Consider the following 26923-nt stretch of genomic DNA (forward strand, 5'->3'; position numbering starts at 1 on the left):
TAAGCAGAACTCAGAAGAAACCTTCCTAAATGATTTTTCAACATGTTTGCCAAATGGGTTCTCTGAGAATATTGGCTGACCCGTTTGTATGGTATGGGCAGAAGCTGTCTATTGTAGTTCTTGCACGTAAACAGATGGGGGTCCAAACGTGTGTGCAGTATCCATATGTTATAGGCTTTCCCCAGAACTTATATTATTCAGCAACGTTTGTAAAGAACCTGCTGTAAAGAGACTTACATAGAAAGTACTATAGAGATTATGAAGACAGGATTCCATTCCTAAGGATTTAAAACATTTTTATTGGGGGATAAACCTATAGATGGGTGAAAAAGCCTTCACATTTAAATAGCTATATATATACAATGCAGATTTATATATTATAAACAATAAATGTTGAGTAAAGAATATCAGGTTAGATTGGGGTTTATCAGTACAAATTTTCTAGTGATTATGAATCAAAAATGTGTGTGTGGGACTTCCCTGGTGGTGCAGAGGTTAACAGTCAGCCTGCCAATGTAGGGGACACGGGTTCAATTCCTGGTCCAGGAAGATCCCACATGCCGCGGAGCAACTAAGCCCGTGCGCCACAACTACTGAGCCTGCGCTCTAGAACCCACAAGCCACAACTGCTGAGCCCGCACACCACAACTACTGAAGCCTGCGCGCCTAGAGCCTGTGCTCCACAACAAGAGAAGCTACCGCAGTGAGAAGCCCGCACATCGCAATGAAGAGTAGCCCCCGCTCGCCACAACTAGAGAAAGCCCGCACGCAGCAACGAAGACTCAATGCAGCCAAAAATTAAAAAAAAAAAGTGTGTGTATATATTTTTATTTTTAATGAAAGATATTTATTATGAAAAATTAAGAAAAGAAAGAGTTCTATCCTTCAGTCTTTGTTAATTCTTTCTAGATGTTTTCTCTGTGTTTAATCAAGCACATATTTATCTTTTTTTCCAAGAAAGGAATCATACTATACATATTGTCCTGCATCTGCAACTTGCTTCGTTCACTTAATATAATTTAGACATCTTTCTATTGTAATACATAGAGATCTCCCTCCTGTGTAATGGCAACATAGTGGTAAGGAATTAGTTATTCTCATTTGCTAGGCTTTGTTTTTGCTTTTTCTTTTAATTCACTTCCTCAGTTGCACTAGCCACATTTCAAGTTCTCAGTTGCCTCATGTGGCTAGGGGCTACCGTTGTCGTACAATGCATATGTAGAACATTTCCGACCTTGCAGAAAATTCTATTAGATGATGCTGATCTAAAGTTGTCCCAGGAAAAATTTTACCTTAATATAACAATCCAGGGGCTTCCCTGGTGGCACAGTGGTTAAGAATCTGCCTGCCAATGCAGGGTACATGGGTTCGAGCCCTGGTCTGGGAAGATCCCACGTGCCACAGATCAGCTAAGCCCGTGCACCACAACTACTGACCCTGTGCTCTAGAGCCCACGAGCCACATCTGCTGAAGCCTGCGCGCCTAGAGCCCGTGTTCCACAACAAAGAGAAGCCACTGCAATGAGAAGACCACGTACCACAACGAAGAGTAGTCCCCGCTCACTGCAACTAGAGAAAGCCCGTGCAGCAACAAAGACCCAATGCAGCCAAAAATAAATAAAATAAATAAATTTATTAAAAATACATATATATATAACAATCCATAACTGATTGACTCCTTCAAGATTTTTAGTTAGGAATCTAAAAGACATCATAGCATCAACATTAGAGAAAATTGCAAGGGAGAAAAATACCCATACTTCTATGTGCTGCCATTACAAATGTTTGTTATTTTTGTATATTTTTAGTTATTTGAGTTATTGTAGGGATATAATTTTTTTATGCTTATGAGTATTATGTGTGCATTGTGTTGTACTTTTGTCATGAATGTGTTGAACATGTATAGAATGTTTACATTCTATATGTATATACTATTTTATACTAAGGCATCATAATTATAGTCATTCCCTAATTATTGGGAATTAGGGTCATTCCTTTTTTCACTATCAATGCCTTTGTATAAAGAGTTTTATAAAAATATTATTTTAATGAGATGCACTACTCTAAGTGGGTTTACTGAGATAAATTATATGTTCAGTTTTCAGGCTTTTGCTGCATTTTGAGAAATTTAAGTTTTGTTTAAAGGAAGGAAGGAAGGAACTTGGCTAATTGGGGAGAATAGGTGAGATGAGTCCGCTGTGGGAAATGATCTGTGCACAGGCACTGAGGAAAAAAAGAATAAGTTGTTTAAAAACTTGAGAATAGGGAATTCCCTTGCGGTTAGGACTCTGCGCTTTCACTGCTGAGGGCCTGGGTTTAATTCCTGGTTAGGGAACTAAGATCCGGCAAGCCGTGTGGCGCAGCCAAAAAATAAGTAAAAAATAAAAATAAAAACTTCAGAATAAATGTGCTTTATTGGAGTAGATTCTTATGGTGCTGAACATCTTAAATTTTCATTAGAGATATGAGTTCAGAGTTGGGAATAAGTGTCTAAAACATTTTTTTTCCTAGATGAGGCAGATGATGATGACGATCCAGAATATAATTTCCTGGAAGACCTTGATGAACCAGACACAGAGGATTTCCGCACTGACCGGGCAGTAAGAATCACCAGTGAGTCTGTGTTTATTGAGTCCTGGTCTTGACTTCTCCACATCTACCTTTGTTTACTTTGCAGATTTTTGAAGTTGAAGTTTGTAGCCCACTCAAGACATTTAAGCTTCCTCTATCCATTTATTTCTATAATTCTTTAAATTTACATATATATTCAGGAAGCCTATCAGTTACTCATTTTTACATCCCACAGTCATGTATTGAGTATTTGGCAGCGATTGTACCAAAATGAATAAGACATGGCCTCTGCCTGTAGGATGTCAGCTTAGTAAGGGGATACAAACAGAAACAGTTATAGTACCAAGTGATAGGTGCTATAATAATAGTTTGTGTATACACTAGTGGCCTAAAAGAGGGTTATACTGTCCTAATGTATGGTATGGGTTAGGGAAGGATTCACAAAATGGGATGTTTTATTTTAGTTTTGAAGGAGCAATAAGAAATTTTTGGTGAATGGGGGCAGAGAGGGATATTGCAAATAGAAGAATTCTGCAAACCATGGAATTATGAAACAACAATACATGTGTTTGGAAAATAGTAAGTAGTTTGGTTAAGTCGTATGAGTGAGTGGTGATAGAAGAGTTAAGCAGTGTTCAGTTCATGGAGAGCCTTAGATCTGATTTTTGATCTATCAAAAAGGAGAGCTCAAAGCAGGAAATAAATAGGAACTGATTTGGATTTTAGAAATACCACTTTGATTTAATGCCAGTTTAATGTATTGATTTGGTGGGTAAAGAGAGCAAGATTGGAGGCATGGAAAACAATTAAATAACTTGGCTTGAGTCATTTGCTTAAAATTATTTCATTGCTAGTTTGCCAATGATGGAAAACATATTTCAGGAACTGTTGATTTTTATTGAGTGTGTGCATGACCCTGTACTGGAATAGTATACACAACATGGTGAAGGTAAGACGTTGGCTCTTGACGAGGTTATGAAGAAAGTTTTATAAGTATCCAAAAGTGTTTATTATGTACCTAAATAATGCAAGTCTTTGTGCAAAGAGAATTATGTAAACACAATCCTTTAGGACTTATGTTCTGTTTTGTTGCTTTATTTCATCTTTCATGTTGTTTTTAAGATTAGAATGCCATTTCCTCTATGAAGATCTTCCATTTATTTTGGTATGTTATGACAGTTAAGGTTGCATTGAAAGGAAAGCACCAGGAATCAAAGAGAAAGCGTAGAAAGAAAAGGCTTGAGGATTTAGGTTTTGAGAAAATTGTGAAGGAAGGTCTAGGAAGGTATGAGAAAAACCAAGAAAGCCCTGTGTCTCAGAAACCAAGGGAAGAGTCTTTCAAGAAGGAGCTAATGGTACACAGTGTCATGTGCTGGTCATGAAACATTTTCTGCTTGAAGCAGAAAAGTAGGAGATTGCATTTCAATTCAGCTCTCAGCCTGGTATACATTTGCCTTCCCTTCTTGTTTGTCTGTTACTTTCTTCAGTTTATAGATACAGTTGACCTTGAGCAACTTGGAGGCTAGGGGTGCCCAACCCCAGTGTAGTTGAAAATCCGACTGGAAGTTTTGACTACCCGAAAACTTAACTACTAGTAGCCTACTGTTGAAGGCTTACCAATAAAATAAATAGTTATTAACATGTATTTTATATATAATGTGTTTTATATACTGTATTCTTACAGTAAAGTAAGCTAGAGAAAAGAAAATGTTATTAAGAAAATCATAATAAGGAAGAGAAAATATGTTTACAGTACCGTATTTATCGATACTGTAAGTTATGTTATCTGTTTACAAGCTGAATCATCTGTCAGTATCTATATTAATATTGTCTTATATGATACAAAACACTGTAGATATACATGTTACAAACACTAGACAAGAAAAATGAAGAGATAATGTGAAAAAGGAACATTTATTTACTGGTATAAGGATTCATGCATTGATAATGAAGAAGCAGCAGTATGATGGCTTGATGGTAACCTAGTGTAATTGGTATGATTGCTTCACAGATCGCTTCTTAGTACTCTGGCCTATACACTGCTGAATGGTTACAAAATTTTTATGGCATACAGTATTATAGTCATATTCATGTACAGGATTGGAAACATTGTTACATTTTTTAAAAATGTGATAATAGGCTGATACACAGTTGATAATGTAATTCTTTGAAAGCACAGTTATAAATCATTAATAAAACTAACATTATTAATTTTATTAATTATTAATTTTATATTAAATATCACTCACTTTATGCCTATGTAAGGATAGGCTATCCATTTCAATACAAGTCTTGTACATGATGTTCTACATGATGAGTACTTAGGCGATGATGATGATGATGACACAGAAACATCTCATACAATTCTTGCCATACAGTTATTAGAGTTTTACACAAAGATACACACACATACACAACAGATAAGTTTATTAACTGCAGGCATGATGATTATTTACTATTCATTAAGTCGCAGTGGATCATCGTAAAGGCCTTCATCCTCCTTGTCTTCACATTGAGTAGGCTGAGGAGGAGGAGGGGTTGGTCTTGCTGTCTCAGGCTGGCAGAGGCAGGAGAGGTGGTGGAGGAGGAAGGGGAGGCAGAGAGTGTAACTTTATGGAAATACATTGTAATATCTGTGTGACTTTTTTGCTTTTTCATTTCTCTAAAAATGTTTCTGTATGGTACCAGTCCCTCTCCCACCACGTGCTTTGGTTTCAGAGTCTATATCATAGAAGCGTCCTTGTAAAAGAAGTCAAAAGCAGTCTTAAATAATCGGAACCCTGCTGCCTGATTGTCTAATGTCAGTTTGTTTTCTGACACAGCTTCTTCTACATCTTCTTCCTCATCGTCTGGCACTGTTTTGGAAGCACTCATCTTCATCAAGTCATCTTTTGTTAATTCCTCTGGTGCGGTGTCTGTTAGCTCTTGAATTTCTCCGAGATTCAGAACTTGAAACCCTTCACCCCCATCTTTTTTTGGCCATATTCACAGTCTGTTTCATGATTTCCTTGATTGGCTCTGTCGTAAATCTTGTGAAGTCATGCAGGACATCTGAACACAGTTTTCTCCAGCAGGAATTTATTGTTTCAGGTATGATGGCTTTCATGGCTTTTTCTTTAACAATGATGGCATCTTCAGTGGTGTGATCCTTCCTCCAGACTTACATGATGTTCTCTCCATTGGGATCTCTTCTTTAGTGTGGATAATCCTTTCCGTAGAGGATCGTGTGTAATGAGCCTTAAAGGTCCTTATGACTCCCGATCTAGAGGCTGAATTAGAGACATGTTTGGAGGCGAGTAGACCACTTAGATGCCTTCAGTGTTGAATTCATGGGGTTCTGGGTACCCAGGGGCATTGTCCAATTTCAAAAGAACTTTAAAAGGCAAGGTATTTCCTGACTTCAGGGACAAAGCATCAATGGAACCAATCCATAGAAAGGCCCTTCTTTTTGTATATCCAAAGACTGGCAGCTCGTGTTTATCTTTTCCCTTCAAGGTGAGCAGCTTTATAGATAAGGGCAGTCCTGGTGGTAAATGTGACTGCATTTTCACAAAACAGTAGACTTAGCCTCTCCCTTCCTGCCTTAAATCCTGGTGCTTGCTTCTCTTCCTTACTAATGTCTTTTGAGGCTTTATTTTTTCATTTTTAAAAATTTTTTCCCCTCCAGAATAGGGCACTTTCATCTGCACTAAAAACCTGTTCAGGCAGATATCCTTTCTCCTCAGTCTGGGAACTTGTCTGCTGCCTCTGCGTCAGCAGAGGCTGCTTCTCCTGTTATCTTGACAGTTTTTAAGTCAAACCTCTTTCTAAAATTATCAAACCATCCTTTGCTGGCATTAAATTCTCCAGCCTTAGATCCTTCATCTTCCTTTTGCTTTAAGTTGTCATATAATGACTTTGCTTTTTCTCAAATCATATTAGAGTCTATAGATATGCCTTTCTTATAGCAATCCTGCACCCACATAAAAGCTGCATTTTCAATATGAGATAAAAAGGTATTTCACAAAAAGTGCAAGGTTTTTGCACCTGCCGGCATAGCGGCAGCTATGGCTTCATGAATTTCCTTTCCATTTTTTACAATGGTCCTTACACTGGATTCATTTATCTTGAAATGGTGGGAAATCACAGCTGCAGACCGCAATCTCTGGTACGTATCAAGCAATTCAGCGTCTTCTTGTAATGTCATGACTTTTCTCTGCTTCTTGGGAGCACTTCCAGCATCACTAGTGGCACTTCGCATGGGTCCCATGGTGTTATTCAAGGCCTATGGTATTATACTAAACTTGATGAAAAATACTCAAGAACCGCAAGAGATCACTTTTTCCTACGGTACGCAATTTGCTGGAGAGATGAACTGCTCAGGAAATGTTTTAAGCAGATACTTCTAACACCTGAGCTAGCAACAGGAGGTGGCTATGAAATTATTACAGAAGTACAGTATATGCCACAGTTAATTTTATGCAGTTATGATTTCATACTGCATCTTTATGTTTGGGTTTCTCTCAACTGTGAATGGTGCCAGGTATGGTCTGTAAGCGTGTGCATAAGTTTTGATAAATTTTAACTTTTTAGAGTAGATTTGTGTACATTTTATGGTAGTAAATGATAAAATAGACTAGTATCTACATACAGTTTATGCATTCATGACATACCTAACTTTTTCTTAAATTTTTTGGTATTTCTAGGCTCTGTGGTTTGTCTGAGGGTTTTTTCAAATTGTTGCACATCCCCCCCAAATTGTTCCAATATATTTACTGAAAAAATCTGCATATAAGTGGGACCATACAGTTCAATTCCATGTTGTTCAAGGGTCAACTGTAATTTCTCAGGGAGATCCTCCTCAATTAGGATTGATCTTCTTGCTCTGTAATCCATACTATTTTTTTTTCCACAACTCACACACACGCACTGTATTTTATTTTTACAAGAGAGAAATAAACTGACACCAAGCGTTGTAAATGGATGACCACAACAAAAGCAACAATGATTGCAATTACCAAACACGAAACACACTCATACTATGTCATAATATTGACATTCAGTCCAGTAAACCTCCACTGTAACAGCTCCTTTACTTTGCAGTGAAAATTGATTTGTATATTTTTTGCCTCTGAGTCCTTGTGGGATTTTTTTTTTTTTATTCCAACAGAAAGTCACAAAAATTATAATCATCCTCATCAGTTCACTCAGTCCCATGCAATTAATTCTTTTTTTTTCATCTTGATCTTTTGTTAGCACGTTTATGAATTCATCAGTTTTCCATTAGAGTTCTGAAAATGCTTATTCATTCAGTTCAGCAGTATAGTCAGTTACCAGAAACCTGTACTTGTCTTTTCCATGAATTCCTTGAAGATGAAACCCTTTTATAGGAACATTTTTGCGAAAGCATCAGAGTACACCCAGAACTGTCTGTAAATGACAAAAGACTTTAAAATGACCATGGTTAAAGATTTGATGAAAGTTCATAATAATGCAATTGACAAGGAAATTTAGTTATTTCTGAGATATACATTTTAAAGTAATAACTAGATTATGACTTATAACATTATACCAGAACATATAAGATTTTTTTTTTTACTTTATTTTTTATTTATTTATTTTTTTTCACACACACACACACACTGTATTTTATTTTTACAAGAGATAAATAGACTGACACCAAGCATTGTACATGGATGACCACAACAAAAGCAACAATGATTGCAATTACCAAACATGAAACACACTCATACTATGTCATAATATTGACATTCAGTCCAGTAATCTGCCACTGTAACAGCTTCTTTACTTTGCAGTGAAAATTGATTTGTATATTCTTTGCCTCTGAGTCCTTGTGGGATTTTTTCTTTTTTTAAATTCAAACAGAAAGTCACAAAAATTATACTCATCCTCATCAGTTCACTCAGTCCCATGTAATTAATTTTTTTTTTCATCTTGATCTTTTGTTAGCACTTTTATGAGCTCATCAGTTTTTCATTAGAGTTCTGAAAATGCTTATTCATTCAGTTCAGCAGTACAGTCAGGTACCAGAAACCTGTACTTGTCAGAGTCTTTTCCATGAATTTCCTGAAGATGAAACCCTTTTATAGGAACATATTTACAAAAGCATCAGAGTACACCCAGAACTGTCTGTAAATGACAAAAGACTTAAAAATGACCACGGTTAAAGATTTGATGAAAGTTCATAATCAGTTGACAAGAAAATTAGTTATTTCTGAGATATACATTTTAAAGTAATAACTAGGATTATGACTTATAACATTATACCAGAACATATAAGATTTTTAGAAATTTCATGTAATGTCTGAAACATTTATATTAACATATTTCCATACAAATAACCCAATGAAAGTTTAGTATTAGTTGTTTTGTTTGTTTGTTTGTTTATACTGCAGGTTCTTATTAGTCATCAATTTTATACACATCAGTGTATACATGTCAATCCCAATCGCCCAATTCAGCACACCACCATCCCCACCCCACCGCAGTTTCCCCCCCTTGGTGTCCATATGTCTGTTCTCTACATCTGTGTCTCAACTTCTGCCCTGCAAACCGGCTCATCTGTACCATTTTTCTAGGTTCCACATACATGCGTTAATATACGATATTTGTTTTTCTCTTTCTGACTTACTTCACTCTGTATGACAGTCTCTAGATCCATCCACATCTCAACAAATGACTCAATTTCGTTCCTTTTTATGGCTGAGTAATATGCCATTGTATATATGTACCACAACTTCTTTATCCATTCATCTGTCGATGGGCATTTAGGTTGCTTCCATGACCTGGCTATTGTAAATATTGCTGCAATGAACATTGGGGTGCATGTGTCTTTTTGAGTTATGGTTCTCTCTGGGTGTGTGCCCAGTAGTGGGATTGCTGGATCATATGGTAATTCTATTTTTAGTTTTTTAAGGAACCTCCATACTGTTCTCCATAGTGGCTGTATCAATTTACATTCCCACCAACAGTGCAAGAGGGTTCCCTTTTCTCCACACCCTCTCCAGCATTTGTTGTTTGTAGATTTTCTGATGATGCCCATTCTAACTGGTGTGAGGTGATACCTCATTGTAGTTTTGATTTGCATTTCTCTAATAATTAGTGATGTTGAGCAGCTTTTCATGTGCTTCTTGGCCATCTGTATGTCTTCTTTGGAGAAATGTCTATTTAGGTCTTCTGCCCATTTTTGGATTGGGTTGTTTGTTTCTTTAATATTGAGCTGCATGAGCTGTTTATATATTTTGGAGATTAATCCTTTGTCCGTTGATTCGTTTGCGAATATTTTCTCCCATTCTGAGGGTTGTCTTTTCGTCTTGTTTATGGTTTCCTTTGCTGTGCAAAAGCTTTGAAGTTTCATTAGGTCCCATTTGTTTATTTTTGTTTTTATCTCCATTACTCTAGGAGGTGGATCAAAAAAGATCTTGCAGTGATTTATGTCAAAGAGTGTTCTTCCTATGTTTTTCTCTAAGAGTTTTATAGTGTCCGGTCTTACATTTAGGTCTCGAATCCATTTTGAGTTTATTTTTGTGTATGGTGTTAGGGAGTGTTCCAATTTCATTCTTTTACATGTAGCTGTCCAGTTTTCCCAGCACCACTTCTTGAAGAGACTGTCTTTTCTCCATTGTATATCTTTGCCTCCTTTGTCATAGATTAGTTGAGCATAGGTGTGTGGGTTTATCTCTGGGCTTTCTATCCTGTTGCATTGATCTATGTTTCTGTTTTTGTGCCAGTACCATATTGTCTTGATTACTGTAGCTTTGTAGTATAGTCTGAAGGCAGGGAGTCTGATTCCTCCAGCTCCGTTTTTTTCCCTCAAGACTGCTTTGGCTATTCGGGGTCTTTTGTGTCTCCATACAAATTTTAAGATGATTTGTTCTAGTTCCATAAAAAATGCCATTGGTAATTTGATAGGGATTGCATTGAATCTGTAGATTGCTTTGGGTAGTATAGTCATTTTCACAATATTGATTCTTCCAATCCAAGAACATGGTATATCTCTCCATCTGTTGGTATCATCTTTAATTTCTTTCATCAGTGTCTTATAGTTTTCTGCATACAGGTCTTTTGTCTCCCTAGGTAGGTTTATTCCTAGGTATCTTATTCTTTTTGTTGCAATGGTAAATGGGAGTGTTTCCATAATTTCTCTTTCAGATTTTTCATCATTAGTGTATAGGAATGCAAGAGATTTCTGTGCATTAATTTTGTATCCTGCAACTTTACCAAATTCATTGATTAGCTCTAGTAGTTTTCTGGTGGCATGTTTAGGATTCTCTATGTATAGTATCATGTCATCTGCAAACAGTGACAGTTTTACTTCTTCTTTTCTGATTTGGTTCCTTTTATTTCTTTTTCTTCTCTGATTGCCGTGGCTAGGACTTCCAGAACTATGTTGAATAATAGTTGTGAGAGTGGACATCCTTGTCTCGTTCCTGATCTCAGAGGAAATGATTTCAGTTTTTCACCATTGAGAATGATGTTTGCTGTGGGTTTGTCATATATGGCCTTTATTATGTTGAGGTAGGTTCCCTCTATGCCCACTTTCTGGAAAGTTTTTATCATAAATGGGTGTTGAATTTTGTCAAAAGCTTTTTCTGCATCTATTGAGATGATCATATGGTTTTTATTCTTCAGTTTGTTAACATGGTGTATCACATTGATTGATTTGCATATATTGAAGAATCCTTGTATCCCTGGGATAAATCCCACTTGATCGTGGTGTATGATCCTTTTAATGTGTTGTTGGATTCTGTTTGCTAGTATTTTGTTGAGGATTTTTGCATCTATATTCATCAGTGATATTGGTCTGTAATTTTCTTTTTTTGTAGTATCTTTGTCTGGTTTTGGTATCAGCATGATGGTGGCCTCACAGAATGAGTTTGGGAGTGTTCCTTCCTCTGCAGTTTTTTGGAAGAGTTTGAGAAGGATGGGTGTTAGCTCTTCTCTAAATGTTTGATAGAATTCATCTGTGAAGCCATCTGGTCCTGGACTTTTGTTTGTTGGAAGATTTTTAATCACAGTTTCAATTTCATTACTTGTGATTGGTCTGTTCATATTTTCTGTTTCTTCCTGGCTCAGTCTTGGAAGGTTATACCTTTCTAAGAATTTGTCCATTTCTTCCAGGTTGCCCATTTTATTGGCATAGAGATGCTTGTAGTAGTCTCTTAGGATGCTTTGTATTTCTGCGGTGTCTGTTGTAACTTCTCCTTTTTCATTTCTAATTTTATTGATTTGAGTCCTCTCCCTCTTTTTCTTGATGAGTCTGGCTAGTGGTTTATCAATTTTGTTTATCTTCTCAAAGAACCAGCTTTTAGTTTTATTGATCTTTGCAATTGTTTTCTTTGTTTCTATTTCATTTATTTCTGCTCTGATCTTTATGATTTCTTTCCTTCTGCTAAGTTTGGGTTTTGTTTGTTCTTCTTTCTCTAGTTCCTTTAGGTGTAAGGTTAGATTGTTTACTTGAGATTTTTCTTGTTTCTTGAGGTAGGCTTGTATAGCTATAAACTTCCCTCTTAGAACTGCTTTTGCTGCATCCCATAGGTTTTGGATCGTCATGTTTTCATTGTCATTTGTCTCTAGGTATTTTTTGATTTCCTCTTTGATTTCTTCAGTGATCTCTTGGTTATTTAATAACATATTGTTTAGCCTCCATGTGTTTGTGTTTTTTACGTTTATTTCCCGGTAATTCATTTCTAATCTCATGGCATTGTGGTCAGAAAAGATGCTTGATATGATTTCAGTTTTCTTAAATTTACTGAGGCTTGATTTGTGACCCAAGATGTGATCCATCCTGGAGAATGTTCCGTGCGCACTTGAGAAGAAAGTGTAATCTGCTGTTTTTGGATGGAATGTCCTATAAATGTCAATTAAATCTATCTGGTCTACTGTGTCATTTAAAGCTTCTGTTTCCTTATTTATTTTCATTTTGGATGATCTGTCCATTGGTGTAAGTGAGGTGTTAAAGTCCCCCACTATTATTGTGTTACTGTCGATTTCCTCTTTTACAGCTGCTAGCAGTTGCCTTATGTATTGAGGTGCTCCTATGTTGGGTGCATATATATTTATAATTGTTATATCTTCTTCTTGGATTGATCCCTTGATCATTATGTAGTGGCCTTCCTTGTCTCTTGTAACATTCTTTATTTTAAAGTCTATTTTATCTGATATGAATATAGCTACTCCAGCTTTCTTTTGATTTCCATTTGCATGGAATATCTTTTTCCATCCCCTCACTTTCAGTCCGTATGTGTCCCTAGGTCTGAAGTGGGTCTCTTGTAGACAGCATATATATGGGTCTTGTTTTTGTATCCATTCAGCAAGCCTGTGTCTTTTGGTTGGAGCATTTAATCCATTCACGTTTAAGGTAATTATCGATATGTATGTTCCTATGACCATTTTCTTAATTGTTTTGGGTTTGTTTTTGTAGGTCCTTTTCTTCTCTTGTGTTTCCCACTTAGAGAAGTTCCTTTAGCATTTGTTGTAGAGCTGGTTTGGTGGTGCTGAATTCTCTTAGCTTTTGCTTGTCTGTAAAGCTTTTGATTTCTCCATCAAATCTGAATGAGATCCTTGCCGGGTAGAGTAATCTTGGTTGTAGGTTCTTCCCTTTCATCACTTTAAGTATATCATGCCACTCCCTTCTGGCTTGTAGAGTTTCTGCAGAGAAATCAGCTGTTAACCTTATGGGAGTTCCCTTGTATGTTATTTGTCGTTTTTCCCTTGCTGCTTTCAATAATTTTTCTTTGTTTTTAATTTTTGCCAATTTGATTACTATGTGTCTCGGCGTGTTTCTCCTTGGGTTTATCCTGTCTGGGACTCGCTGCGGTTCCTGGACTTGGGTGGCTATTTCCTTTCCCATGTTAGGGAAGTTTTCGACTATAACCTCTTCAAATATTTTCTCAGGTCCTTTCTCTCTCTCTTTTCCTTCTGGGACCCCTATAATGCGAATGTTATTGCATTTAATGTCGTCCAAGAGGTCTCTTAGGCTGTCTTCATTTCTTTTCATTCTTTTTTCTTTATTCTGTTCCGCAGCAGTGAATTCCACCATTCTGTCTTCCAGGTCACTTTTCTGTTCTTCTGCCTCAGTTATTCTGCTATTGATTCCTTCTAGTGTAGTTTTCATTTCAGTTATTGTATTGTTCCTCTCTGTTTGTTTGTTCTTTAGTTCTTCTAGGTCTTTGTTAAACATTTCTTGCATCTTCTCGATCTTTGCCTCCATTCTTTTTCCGAGGTCCTGAATCATCTTCGCTGTCATTATTCTGAACTCTTTTTCTGGAAGGTTGCCTATCTCCACTTCATTTAGTTGTTTTTCTGGGGTTTTATCTTGTTCCTTCATCTGGTACATAGCCCTCTGCTTTTTCATCTTGTCTATCTTTTTGTGAATGTGGTTTTTGTTCCACAGGCTGCAGGATTGTAGTTTTCTTGCTTCTGCTGTCTGCCCTCTGGTGTATGAGGCTATCTAAGAGGCTTGTGTAAGTTTCCTGATGGGAGGGACTGGTGGTGGGTAGAGCTGTTACTGTGGTGGGCAGAGCTCAGTAAAACTTTAATCTGCTTGACAGCTGATGGGTGGGGGTGGGGGTGGGGGTGGGGGTGGGTTCCCTCCCTGTTGGTTGTTTGGCCTGTGGCAACCCAACACTGGATCGTACCTGGGCTCTTTGGTGGGGCTAATGACAGACTCTGAGAGGACTCACGCCAAGGAGTACTTCCCAGAACTTCTGCTGCCAGTGTCCTTGTCCCCACGGTGAGCCACAGTCCCCTCCACCCCACCTCTGTAGCAGACCCTCCAACACTAGCAGGTAGGTCTGGTTCAGTCTCCCCTGGGGTCACTGCTCCTTCCCCTGGGTCCCAGTGTGCACACTACTTTGCGTGTGCCCTCCAAGAGTGGAGTCTGTTTCCCCCAGTCCTGTCAAAGTCCTGCAATCAATTCCCACTAGGCTTCAAAATCTGATTCTCTAGGAATTCCTCCTCCCATTGCTGGACCCCTAGATTGGGAAGCCTGACGTGGGGCTGAGAACCTTCACTCCAGTGGGTGGACTTCTGTGGTATAAGTGTTCTCCAGTCTGTGAGTCGCCCACCCAGCAGTTATGGGATTTGATTTTACTGTGATTGCGCCCCTCCTACTGTCTCATTGTGGCTTCTCCTTTGTCTTTGGACGTGGGGTATCTTTTTTGGTGAGTTCCCGTGTCTTTCTGTCGATGATTGTCCAGCAGCTAGTTGTGATTATGGTGTTCTCGCAAGAGGGAGTGAGAGCATGTCCTTCTACTCCGGCATCTTGGTTCCTCCTCCTGATTATATCAATTCATACTATTTTATATGTCCTTTTTTTTTTTTTTTTTTTTGGCTAAGTTCTCTGAATATTTATTACAATGGGTCATCAGCAGTAACAGGGCTGGGGGAGAGACACACAAGACTGATTTGCCCTTCAGGTAGATCTTGGGGGTCTGCCAGCCTGCGGGGGCTTCCTTCAGGCACGCCTTCCGCCAGATGCGCCTCAGGTCTCTCTCGAACCTCATCTGCTTCCGTTTCAGGCGTCCCTCCCTGACTTTCCGCCGCAGGAACCGGGTCCTCTTGACCAGCTTGCGGTACTTGTGATGATTCATCTTCCGCCGGTGGATCTTGAGCACGTTTTTGCACTGTATCTGGGGTGCGTCCCAGATCTCCTTACCCCCCTGCTTGACCCCTTCCCCCTGGGAGGACACTCATAGACTTGGGCTGGAGACACAGTCCCTGGGGCCCCAGAGTCCAGTCTGGGCAGGAGGTAGCGAACGGTCAGCCAGCTCTCCATGGGGCTGATAGACATCTTCCTGGGGACCAGCATCTCCTCAAGCTCCATGTGGACCCGCCTGTCAGGGAGGGAGGCAACCCCACTTGGGCCTATTGGTTGTATGCTGTGGTGAGGCCTGCAGGCATACCTGCCCAGCACCCGACAGACAGGCCAAGGCCCACTGCAGCCTGCCCGGGGAACAGCCCTGAGCAGCTGGGAAGTCAGGCGCACCATGAACATGGTCTGTGCTTGGCGGCGGCCCCAGGCACTCAGCAGAGCCCGAGGTGCTCACCGCGCGGGTGGTGTCGACGCTCGGGTCTTAGGCCCCGAGCCCCAGCCGGCCGCGGCCGCCTCCGCCGTCCCTGGAGCCCGCATGCCACGACCTCACACCAACTCTTCCCTATATGTCCTTTTTAATACGCATCTCTCTCATAGTTGCTTATTTATATCTGTCTCCTTCCCTAAACTGTGAGCTTCTCATGGGTTTTGTATTGTTTATTGCCTTAGAGCTGGTGTTTTGCATGGGGCTGACAGTATTTGCCAATCAAATAGTGAACTTTTCTGGAATGCCTGAACGAAGGGTCTTCCTTTCTAGTCATGGAGTTCTATGGTCATAAGTAAAAAACTAGGATAGAATTTTAATTTTGTTTCTACCCCTTGTCATCTTTTGTTATCATGCTTAATTATAATCCCTTTAAGAGGACTTTTCTTACATGGATGATAAAAATTTAAAAATAAAAAAGCTTAGAATCACAGAGTTTGGAAAGCCTCCTGTGGTCACATATATTTTCCTCCCACTTAAGCGTTTGTTAACAGCTTCTCTCATGTGGCCTTTCAGTCCGTTTGGATACTTCCAGTGACAGGGAGTTCATCAGTTCTGCGGATAGTGTGTCCTACTCTTGAACACCTCTTCAATTAACATTTTCCTTATTAATTTTTTTTAAAAATTTATTTTTATTTTTTGGCTGCGTTGGGTCTTCGTTGCTGCGCGAGGGCTTTTCTCTGGTTGCGGCGAGCGGGGGCTACTCTTCGTTGTGGTGTGCGGGCTTCTCATTGTGGTGGCTTCTCTTCTTGCGGAGCACGGGCTCTAGGCACACGGGCTTCAGTAGTTGTGGCTCGCAGGCTCTAGAGCGCAGGTTCAGTAGTTGTGGCGCATGGGCGTAGTTGCTCCGCGGCATGTGGGATCTTCCCGGGCCAGGGCTCAAACCCGTGTCCCCTGCATTGGCAGGTGGATTCTTAACCACTGCGCCACCAGGGAAGCCCCAACATTTTCCTTATTGAACCTGAATCTATCTTTTATATTTCTCTGTTTGTCCTTTGTTGCCATAAAATGTAATTTACTCCTAAGTGTGCATAGTATGTTTCTTTTTCTACATTTTTTCTTTATTATTCTAAACATACCAAGTTTTTTCAGTTCTCTAAATGCCAGGCTTTCCACATTTCAACCCCCAAGTTACCCTCCTCTGGATTCTAGCCTTTATTTTTAAGAAAATTCTCCCCCACGACATTTTATTATGAAACTTTTCGAACATATAGAAACGTTGAGAGAATCGTACAGTGGACACCCGTATACCCACCACCTAGCTTCTATAGTGAACTTTTCATATATTTGCTTAGTCATGCAGCTATCCATCTATGAATCCATTTTTTTAAAAAGCATTTCATAGTGAGTTGTAGATATCTAAACATTTCAGCACGCATATCATGAATTAGAACTCAGTATTTGTTTACAGTTTTTCTTTTTAGGTAAATTTATACACATTGTAGTACAGAAATCTTAAGTGTACAATTCAGTGAAGTTCGATGTGCCTCCTCTTGTATAACTCAAACCCCTAAGAAGATAGAGAAAGTACCCACTTGCCCCTTCCAAGTCAGTCCCCACACCATCCTCCCAGGTGCGACCACTGTTCTCTTTTCTTCTATCACAGATTAGATTTACCTCTTTTAGAACTTCATGTAAATGGAATCATACAGTATGTGTTCTGTTGTGTACAGCTTCTTTCACTTAGCATAATGTTTTTGAGATTCATGCACATTGCTTGTATCATTAATTTCTTCCCTTTTATTGCTGAGTAGGAGTCCAGTGTATAAATATACCAATTTGTTTATTTTTCATCAATCCCCAGGTGTTGATGGACACCTGGGTTCTTTCTAATTTCTGGCTATCTTGAATAAAGATAGCTCTGAACTTTCTTGTACAAGGTTTTGTGGACAAGTGTTTCATTTCCCTTGGGTCAGCTATTTAGGGGAAGAATCAGTGGTCATAAGGTAGCTGTATACTTAGTTTTCTGAGAAATTGCCAAACCTTTTTCCAAAGTGGCTTTCCACTTTACATTCTTTTTACAGTTCTAGTTGCTCCACATCCTCACTAACATTTGGATTTTAGCTTTTTAAAAAATAATTAATTAATTAATTTATTTATTTTTGGCTGTGTTGGGTCTTTGTTTCTGTACGAGGGCTTTCTCTAGTTGCGGCAAGCGGGGGCCACTCTTCATGGCGGTGCGCGGGCCTCTCACTATCGTGGCCTCTCTTGTTGCGGAGCACAGGCTCCAGACACACAGGCTCAGTAGTTGTGGCTCACGGGCCTAGTTGCTCCGCGGCATGTGGGATCTTCCCAGACCAGGGTTCGAACCCATGTCCCCTGCATTAGCAGGCAGACTCTCAACCACTGCGCCACCAGGGAAGCCCGGATTTTAACTTTTTAATGCCCTCTTAAGAAGGGCTTTTACAGAAATGATCACAGTCCTCTAGATAGAGTTTGAGACTCTGCTCTGATTCAGTGATATGCTTGCCTTCTTGGTTGTGATTACTGTTTTGGAGCTACTGTGTCATATTGAACTTAAGGTCAACCAAAACATTGAGATCTTTCTCAGATTCATTGTTTTTGAGCCGTGTTACCTTTTGGTGCACTTAAGAAACTGATTTTTGAAAATCCTAAATGTAAGACTTTAAATTTATCCCCATTATGTTTCACCCAATTAATTTGAGAAAACCTAGAATTTTGAATCTGTCATCAGTTGGTCTGGCAATCCCTTTCAGCTTTATATCATTTACAGATTTGGTAAGTGTGTTTTCTGGGTGTATTAGGTTGTTGATGGGATTGCTGAATAGTTCAGGTCCAAAGATAGGGTCCTATGACACACTGCTGGAGACTTCTCTCTTGACTCCATTCAGTAGGATAGGCCAACAAACTATGAATTTATCTCATTATAAAATCACCTAGCTTACGTTTTTGTGTGCTTTCCCATTAGAATTTAAGCTTCATGAGAGTAAAGTCCTGTCATGTATCTAAGCATTTAGAACCAGGGATTAAGGCATATAGTTGGTGTTCAATAAACGTTTTTAAATGAATGAGTGAATGATGGATAGATATGAGGATTTTGTTAAGAGCCTTGCTGAAAACAACTTTCATTGAATTTTCTTGGAATTCCCCCTATGGCAAAATGAAACAAACGTGTGCCAACAGCATACCGTTTGGCTTTTTTGCAGAAAAGGAAGTGAATGAACTGATGGAAGAGCTGTTTGAAACTGTGAGTAATGATCTTTGAATGAGAACTCAGAATAGTAAAAGTGGATTCTCCAGCAAGCTCTGTCCTTTGGTGTCAGGGCCTCTCTCTCCAGAAGGGTGGTGTGAACCAAGCCCATTCCCCTTTCAGTCCACCCAGGAGAGAATATAGTGACGAGAATTTTGCTAAGTAATAAACTTTGATTATCCATATGTAGGTTATTCTTAATAAAGTTTTCCTTGCAAGCTTTTGGATGGACTCTTCACTATCACATGTTGCATCCTTAAAGATTGCAAGCTAATCTTAGATTATTCTGAGCCCAAATAGTTACCTTTCTCATAAATTTATCTCTTTAAAGATATTCTGATCATTTCAAGTTATCCATGCTCTGTCTTTACCATTACAAGTTGGCTGATTGAGAAACTTTTTTCCTGGCATAATAGCTGCCCCATGTGCAGGATTGTGCGAGCCCAGAAGTGAGAAAGGTTGTGATGCAAGCTCTTTCTGTGCGCCAGCGTTATTAAAGTCCTGTAAACTAGTCTTTGCTTTCCCTTGTCACTGCTAGAGTGACTTTTGCGTGCCCATTCCCCAGGAAAATCCTTCTTTTCCTTTTCCCTCAGTTTCAAGATGAGATGGGATTCTCCAACATGGAAGATGATGGCCCAGAGGAGGAGGAATGTGTGGCTGAGCCTCGGCCTAACTTTAACACCCCTCAAGCCCTACGGTAGGCTAACCAAAGACCTTGAGACTTAGCATGGAGGAAAAGTGTATGTCTGAAAAGGTTTTGAGAAATTTTGGTTAACAATTTCCCATCCCTGACTACCTGCTGTTACTGATATTAGGATGCAGAGCCCTTGTGGGTGTTAGGTGTCAAGTGACTAAGTCTCCTTATTATGGGGCAGTGCAGCTATAGACCAAGCTGTACCTGTTTGGGAAGGGAGAAAAAGCAGTAGCTGGCATCCGTAGCAGCTTCTCCAGGTGAGTGGTGCTGGAGAGGTGTGTAGGACTCTATGTGGCCAGCCACAGAAACTACCCCAAATTGTAATATCCAGTATGTCCCTTTTGTTCTTCTGTTTCTCGTTAACATCTAGTAAATGTTAATGAACTTTCGTTAGTCACCAAGGCATTAATTGAGCAAACCATAAAGCACCTGAAGTAATGCCCTGGAGTCTGAAATGTGTGTACTGCCCTCTTCACTTAAATTAGCACTTCCGTTGTCCCACCCAGAGAGTAGAGGCTTTAAATTTTTCCCCCGTTTTTGTAATGAGTTTGCATAGTTTATCCGTACTTTATTGCTGTCCATTCTGAGTAGCAGCATACTATCGTTAGGTGACTGGCTGGATGTCAGGGTATGGTTTGTGCCATGCGTGGAACAAAGCAAAACTGAAAGACACATAGTCTCTAATTAGTCCTGTGTTTTAACTTAACAGCATTACCTAACTAGAGAGCTTTGGATCCACCTGAAAGTTAGACCTTCAGGGAACTTGCAAATTTAGTGAAAAAGACAAGATATACTAATCATTGTGTAAAAGTCAGAAATACCAGTCATACTCCATTACAATAAATACCATAATATAACCACAACAGAAATCTCAGGAGTTCCTTTTTTTCTTCAGCTTCGTTGAGGTATAATTGACAAAGAAGGTTGTAAGATACTGAAAGTGTACAACGTGATGATTTGATAAACGTATGCTTTGTAAAAGGATTCCCCCCATCAAGTTAACACTTCTATCACCTCACATACTTACCTTTTTTTTTTTTTTTGAGAACAGATTTCAAAATTTCTTAGAGTCTGTATTTGACCCACTTATTTCACGCCATATTTCATAGAAAAAAATTCTAGTGTAGCAGAATAGAACCTGGGAACTTACTATCATGGGATTTGATCTGTAAACATATTTCAGTTCCACTAGTCAACTCTGTGTATGAATTTTAAAAATCTGGTCATTAGGTAACTACTTAAAAATCCTTGTTCCAATTCAGTTACCTTTCGGTATTCAGTTGATCTGCTTGGGCTGCTGCTGCTTTTCTTTCAGCTAGAAATGCAAACCTAGCTTAATCTTTGATTAAGTAAAATAACACAGGGAAAGTGAGTTACCTGTGTTCCCCTTATCAACTACCCATCCAGATAATACTTATTAAAATCAGGTGCAGCCTTTTTTTTTTTTGCATTATCTACATTTTTCATGCTTCTGTTCTTCTGTTCCTCTGCTAGTAATGCAGATAATCAAGAGTTTTCAATTCTCAGTAAAATTGTACAGAGGACAGGCCTGTGTCTTTAGGTTTTCACCCTGTGCCAGCCCATACTCACAGTAAATACTGTAAAAGGAAACATAACTTTTTTCAACAGCCTCTGGGGATAAAGATTATTATCATTTAACTATTGCTAAATTCTAGAGGATTTCTTGAATTATGATAACCTGCTAGTCATAGCTACTTGAGCAGGTCTTATCCTGATTGCATAGAGTTATCAGCTCTTGCTTAATCACTTGAGTGTTTTGTTCTGCCTCTACCTCAGAACTAGCATGCTAGGTATTTGCATTCTTACTTCAGCCCCAGACACAGTCTCTCTCAGGAGGTAGGGGTAGGAGGGTAGTGTTAGAAAACTTGGAGAAGATTCTGTATCACCATTAAGAACAAGTCCCAAATTAATGTGGCTGTCAGTGTGATGAAAAATGATGGGTTCCCATTAGGTCCTTGGCTGCTTTGTTATCCAGACACTTCCCTACTCTTAGATTTTTGTTTGATTTCCCCTTCATTACAATATTACTTAGAAGACTGATGTAGAAGAATGGGTGGGGGGCGATTCAGAACCATCTTATTTGAATCTATGCTAACAACTTTGGGAGAAGATTTGGGTAGGATAGGAGTTTGCCTATGGGCTAAAGTGAGATTTGGGGATTAGCAGTAGATGGAAGTTATTCAGACTTGCTTAGCCCACCATTAGAAGGAACTGGATGTGTTGTGGACCCAGGGAAATGTTCAAATCCAATCATCTCCCTGTTGAGGATAGGTTCGAGGAACCACTGGCCAACTTGCTAAATGAGCAACATCGCACAGTGAAGGAGCTACTTGAACAGCTGAAGATGAGGAAATCTTCAGCCAAACAGCAGCAGGAGGTAGAGAGGGTTAAGCCCCAGAGTGAGAAAGTTCATCAGACTCTGATTCTAGACCCAGCACAGAGGAGGAGACTCCAGCAGCAGATGCAGCAGGTAAGACTCTTCTTGGTAATGTTAATATTGGATCATCCCATGGCCTGGCTCGAAGCCAAACATTAAATTAGCAGCTTTGGAAAAGTCAGAAATAGGTGTCTTGATAACCACTGAAACCACAGGACCACAGGATCTTCACATCAGTTAGGACCTTGAAAGGTCATCATGTTCGTGTCCTTATGGCTCAGGTAAGAATGCATGTAAGGACGCTGATAGTATTCAGAATGACAGATTTCAAAGAATCTTTAGTAATCCCTTCTGAATTTAACAGCCTTATTGCCAGAGTAGTTTTTTCTTCTTTCTAATCTTAGCCCCTCTGGCTTGAGGTTAAACTTCCTCTGGTTCTGTCATTTTGCTCAAGTGGAACATATTTGAGAAAAGAATTCATACCAAGATACTGTGTTGTTCTCATAGTATCTCTAGAAAGCCAAACATATATGCTAAAGTCACTAACGTCTTGGTAAAGTCTTCTGGGTTCCTGAAATGACAACATCATAACATGTCACTATATTATTTTCTTTCCCTCCCCAGCATGTGCAGCTCTTGACGCAAATTCACCTTCTCGCCACCTCCAACCCCAGTCTCAGTTCGGAGGCCAGTACCACCAGGATATTTCTTGTAAGGTTTCAAATATCCCTAACTCTAAAGAATTGTGTATGCAGTTAGTTTGGAAGTCATTTCTCACAAATATTGACTCATAAGCTACATTTATTCTTCTCTCCTGTATGTTTTGGTAGCTGTTCGTATGGCTTCATGTGCTTGCTGATAAAACATAAGTTACTGGTTCCCATGAAAGGACAGAGAGAGTGTTCAGTTTTCTTAAGACTATTCCTCTTACCTTTTTATTGGGTTCTGTTACCTTTAGACCCACTCATCTTGGGCTTTTGGTACTTCTCTTCTTTTTATTGAATTCATTATTTATTAGGCTCAATATCAGTGTTTTATGTATAAAATTAATTTTCCTCATGGCATTATGAAATATTTTGGAGGAAGGGCTTTTAATTTCAAATTTTGGGGAATTCCCTGGAGGTCCAGTGGTTAGGACTCGGCACTTTCACTGCCGGGGCCCAGGTTCAGTTTCTGGTCGGGGAACTAAGATCCTGCAAGCCATAGGGCGCGGCCAAAAAGAAAAAAATTCAAATTTTAACACATTTTTGACTGGAGACGTATTACAGCCACAGGTGTTAGTTTCTGCAAAAATCCCCCTGTCAGTAACGTGTTAAAATCCTATAAAAATTGCTCCTGAACTTTGGGGTAGGTAATGAGGATATTCTTTGCCTCTTGGGTAAGTCTCTTTGGAGTTTGAGTTGGCTAGTAGTCTGAGCTTCCTTCGATAGTCAGCAGAGTGTTATTTCCCTCTTATTGTGTTCAGAGGATCATAAGACGTACTTTGTTCTTCAGAGAAACCAAAAAAGACATCTAAAATTTTTATTTTATTTTATTTTATTTTATTAAGTAATGGCTCTCACTCTTGAGAATTTTAATTCTAGCTGGGGAGCTAGACCATACACCCAAAAGGCTGAGGAACACTCAGACTGAGAATAAAACAAGAACAAATTAGTGTATCACAAATCCCCAAATATCTGAGGACTCAGCAAAAGAGCAGTCTTAATGGCAAAATGTTAATTATGGAAGACTTTATGATGATTTTTACCTGTTTTTGTACTATTGTAGGAAGGACAGTTTTTCACTCAGAGGCTAAGGGCTACTGGTATTAATTGTCTGGAACTTAGATCTCCTTTGTGTCCTGTTTTCCCAGAAAGAGCTGGGAACCTTTGCTCAAAGCTCCATCGCCCTTCATCATCAGTTCAACCCCAAGTTTCAGACCTTGTTCCAACCCTGTAACCTGATGGGAGCTGTGCAGCTCACTGAAGACTTCAACACACATGTCAGCATTGACTGGAGTCCTCGTAAAACTGTCAAGAAGACTGGTAGGGGACAGATGTGTCCGCTTTAAGTTTTTACTTGCAATGAGAGGTGGGAGTCTTATCCCACAGATAATTTCCTAGGGATAATTTCCTAGGGGTGGAGGAGACAGGGTGTTTGTAATTTCTTCCTTCTCTCTTTTATCCTCCCTTTGTGCTCATTATCTAAGTTCTAGAATTAGGTGATAATACTTGGGCTTAAGTAAGGGATGGAGGCAGTGGACAGGGCAGGGTTGTGGGGGGTAGAGATGTGGGACTCGTGCTAATAATTGGACTTAAGTAGATATGAGGGTAAGTATTAGGAGTCAGGTCAAGACAAACTGGTATCTGATAAAGATGGAAGTCAAGTGGTAAAGTCGGGTTGTGTTTAGGTTTTTACTCACTTCTTCATTAAGATCATTTTATTTCCCATAATGATTATAGTGATATCTCCATTTTGAGTGAATCATTGATTTGGGAGTTAGAAACAAATTAGAGATGTTGTACATTTACCATGTTGGATATTTTAAAGAAATTTGCAGGTTTGGTTTCTACCTTGCATTGGTTTAGTATTTTTTGAGAAAATATTTGCTGTTCCCTTAAATTAAATATTTGCTTCTGATTTGTTCCTAGTTTAGCAAATTAGTTGTGTTTTGCTCTGGATTTGGGTTTGTCTTTGGATTTGATTTTAAATCCCTGACTCTTACAGTTAAATTGAATATAGTTGAATTTAAGTGCATTATGTCATAGACACTGATCTCAAACTACTTTATTAGTTATATGTTGGTAATGAAAACTTAATTTAACACCAGACTACAGTTATAACTTATACATATAGTGTCCTGTGTTTTTCTTCTGGGGATATAAAAATAACATTTATGGAAGGAGAAATATGGCTATATAGTGGTGCTTATCTCTGGAAAGGCAGAAGTGCCTGGAATTGAGAGGCTTAGGCAGCAAGACAGAAATGAATGAGACTGAATTGTCTCATTCTCTTTATGGTTTTTTTGTTCCCAACCTCAGGAGGAATCTGGGAGAACTTAATGAAAGTTAAGTAAGAATCAAATAAAGTAAAATTTGGAATACCAGATTTGTGAGGGAGATTAAAGAAGTTGGAATCTTATCCTGGAAGAAAGAAAGCATTGTTGAAGGTCACTTATCTTTCAAGGATTTAAAGGGGGAAGGAGGTAAAAATTTTTTGAGCATACACTATCTGCCAGGTATTACTAGGTACTTTATAAGTGCTTATGTTACTTAGTGTGTTAAGTATTCCACACAGGAAAGAAAAAGAGAATCAACTTTTAATAACATTGAATGGGACTCCTTTTAGGTATATGTTAGGCTGAGAAAGATTGTGGAAACTTTTGGGAGGGGGGTATGTGGGTGGAAGGGCATCACGTTAGGTAGGGGTGGCTCTATCTAAATGCAAAAATGCATTCAGAAGCTTTTGTGAAGCCCTCTTTTGTTCTAGAATTTCATTTATCACGAATTTTTTTCTTACAGCCTATGAATTTCCCTGTTTGCCAAAGCAAGTGGCTTGGATCCTAGCCACAAGCAAGGTTTTCATGTATCCAGAGCTACTTCCAGTGTGTTCTCTGAAGGCAAAGAATCCCCAGGATAAGATTTTCTTCACCAAGGCGGAGGACAAGTAAGGGTTTACTGTGAGGTGAACAAGAGCACAAAATATCCCAAGGAGAAGACCTGTATAATAAAGAACGGACACAAAAGACGAAAAGAAAAGCAGTGTAGATGGGCGCAGTCCTGTAGTATGTGCTTGTTCCAGCAGTGCCAAATACTGCTTTTTTTAGGGAATGACGTACACATTTTTGCAACATTTTAAGTTGTTTTTTGTCTTTTATTTATTGTAAAAACTTATCTTGTAATACTGTTAGAGGGAAATTTTCAAAGGAAAACAATTTTTTTATCCATTATCCTAACCACCCCAAGACAATGATTTTTCTTTTCGCATTTCTTATATAATTATTGGCAATATAAGTGTAATTTTGTTTTGCTTTTTTTTAACTTAACGTCTTCTTGAAATTGTTTTTTCTATCAGATTCCATGCTGTAACATTGTCTTATTTTTGTTTCTGTATATTGTCTTTTAAGGCAATATTAATGGCCCTATGATGGTCCTTTTATTTGCCACTTTCCCCCCCCACCTCTTGTTTAGCTGTTCTGAGTGAGGCTTCACCAAGGATCTTTGTGCATAGAGCTTTTGAAAATCTTTCCAGTTTATCTCTTTGGGTAAATTCCCAAGAGTGAGATTATTCGATAAAGGTTATGAACACTTTTATGGCTCTTGATTTGTATTTCCCCACTGCCATCAGCAAATATGTACATAGGTAACTGTAATTGAATATGTTATGTTGGGAGGTAATTTTGGTGGTGTTTAATATGTCTAACATGGTGCCCAATATTCATTTTGTATTTGTTTTGTTAGAGCCATTCTTCTTCCTTCAAATTTCATTTGTATTATTAGTATAAAGTGCATCATGATCTGACATTTATTAGTGATTTATGCCTGGTTTTTCCTCTCTCACTTGATTGGGAACTCCTCATTGAGTCTTATTCACATAGTACTTCTTAGCACTCAGTAAATATCTGAAATTTTCTATTGAATTGCCATTAACTTGTACAAGAATTAGATGTAGAAAAAGTGGGTTATAGAATGTGGAGTTCATCTGGGAGGCTTTTCAGCAGGATGGACTGTCAGGTGAGATTGAGTGTCACTGCCCCTTTCTCAGTTTGTTAGCTTTAGGACTGAAGCACTTTGAAGGGACCGAGTTTCCTAAGCCTCTAATCAGCAAGTACCTTCTCACTTGCAAGACTGCCCACCAGCTGACAGTGAGAATCAAGAACCTCAACATGAACAGAGCTCCTGACAACATCATTAAAGTAAGTGCTCCCTGCACACTCCACCGGAGACCTCGCCTGAGTGCAGCCATTCCTTTTCTTTTGCTTAGTCTCAATGA

At 39.0% G+C, this 26923-nt stretch overlaps 2 protein-coding genes across 8 annotated transcripts in view; one reads left to right on the top strand and one right to left on the bottom strand.

The window, feature by feature from the left end:
• The window catches only part of GON4L (gon-4 like), a 90623-nt gene that overhangs the window by 39709 nt on the left and 23991 nt on the right, over positions 1-26923 (top strand). For 5 of the 7 annotated variants that reach the window (XM_061183320.1, XM_061183321.1, XM_061183322.1 and 2 more), the window contains 8 exons: positions 2511-2612; positions 18817-18857; positions 19454-19557; positions 21847-22045; positions 22577-22663; positions 23805-23976; positions 25453-25597; positions 26696-26846. In XM_061183320.1, the coding sequence (XP_061039303.1) occupies positions 2511-2612; positions 18817-18857; positions 19454-19557; positions 21847-22045; positions 22577-22663; positions 23805-23976; positions 25453-25597; positions 26696-26846 (1001 nt within the window). Of the gene's footprint in view, positions 1-2510; positions 2613-18816; positions 18858-19453; positions 19558-21846; positions 22046-22576; positions 22664-23804; positions 23977-25452; positions 25598-26695; positions 26847-26923 lie in introns of those variants that run through there. The other 2 variants (XM_061183326.1, XM_061183327.1) reach the window with 2 other exon arrangements.
• LOC133088901 (small ribosomal subunit protein mS38-like) lies at positions 5292-15656 on the bottom strand. Its single transcript, XM_061187035.1, is given in 3 exon segments — positions 5292-5539; positions 14929-15252; positions 15255-15656. Coding segments are annotated over 3 exon segments (885 nt in total). The 5' UTR covers positions 15568-15656.

This window comes from Eubalaena glacialis, chromosome 3 (assembly GCF_028564815.1).
Source record: "Eubalaena glacialis isolate mEubGla1 chromosome 3, mEubGla1.1.hap2.+ XY, whole genome shotgun sequence".
Classification (NCBI taxonomy): domain Eukaryota; kingdom Metazoa; phylum Chordata; class Mammalia; order Artiodactyla; family Balaenidae; genus Eubalaena; species Eubalaena glacialis.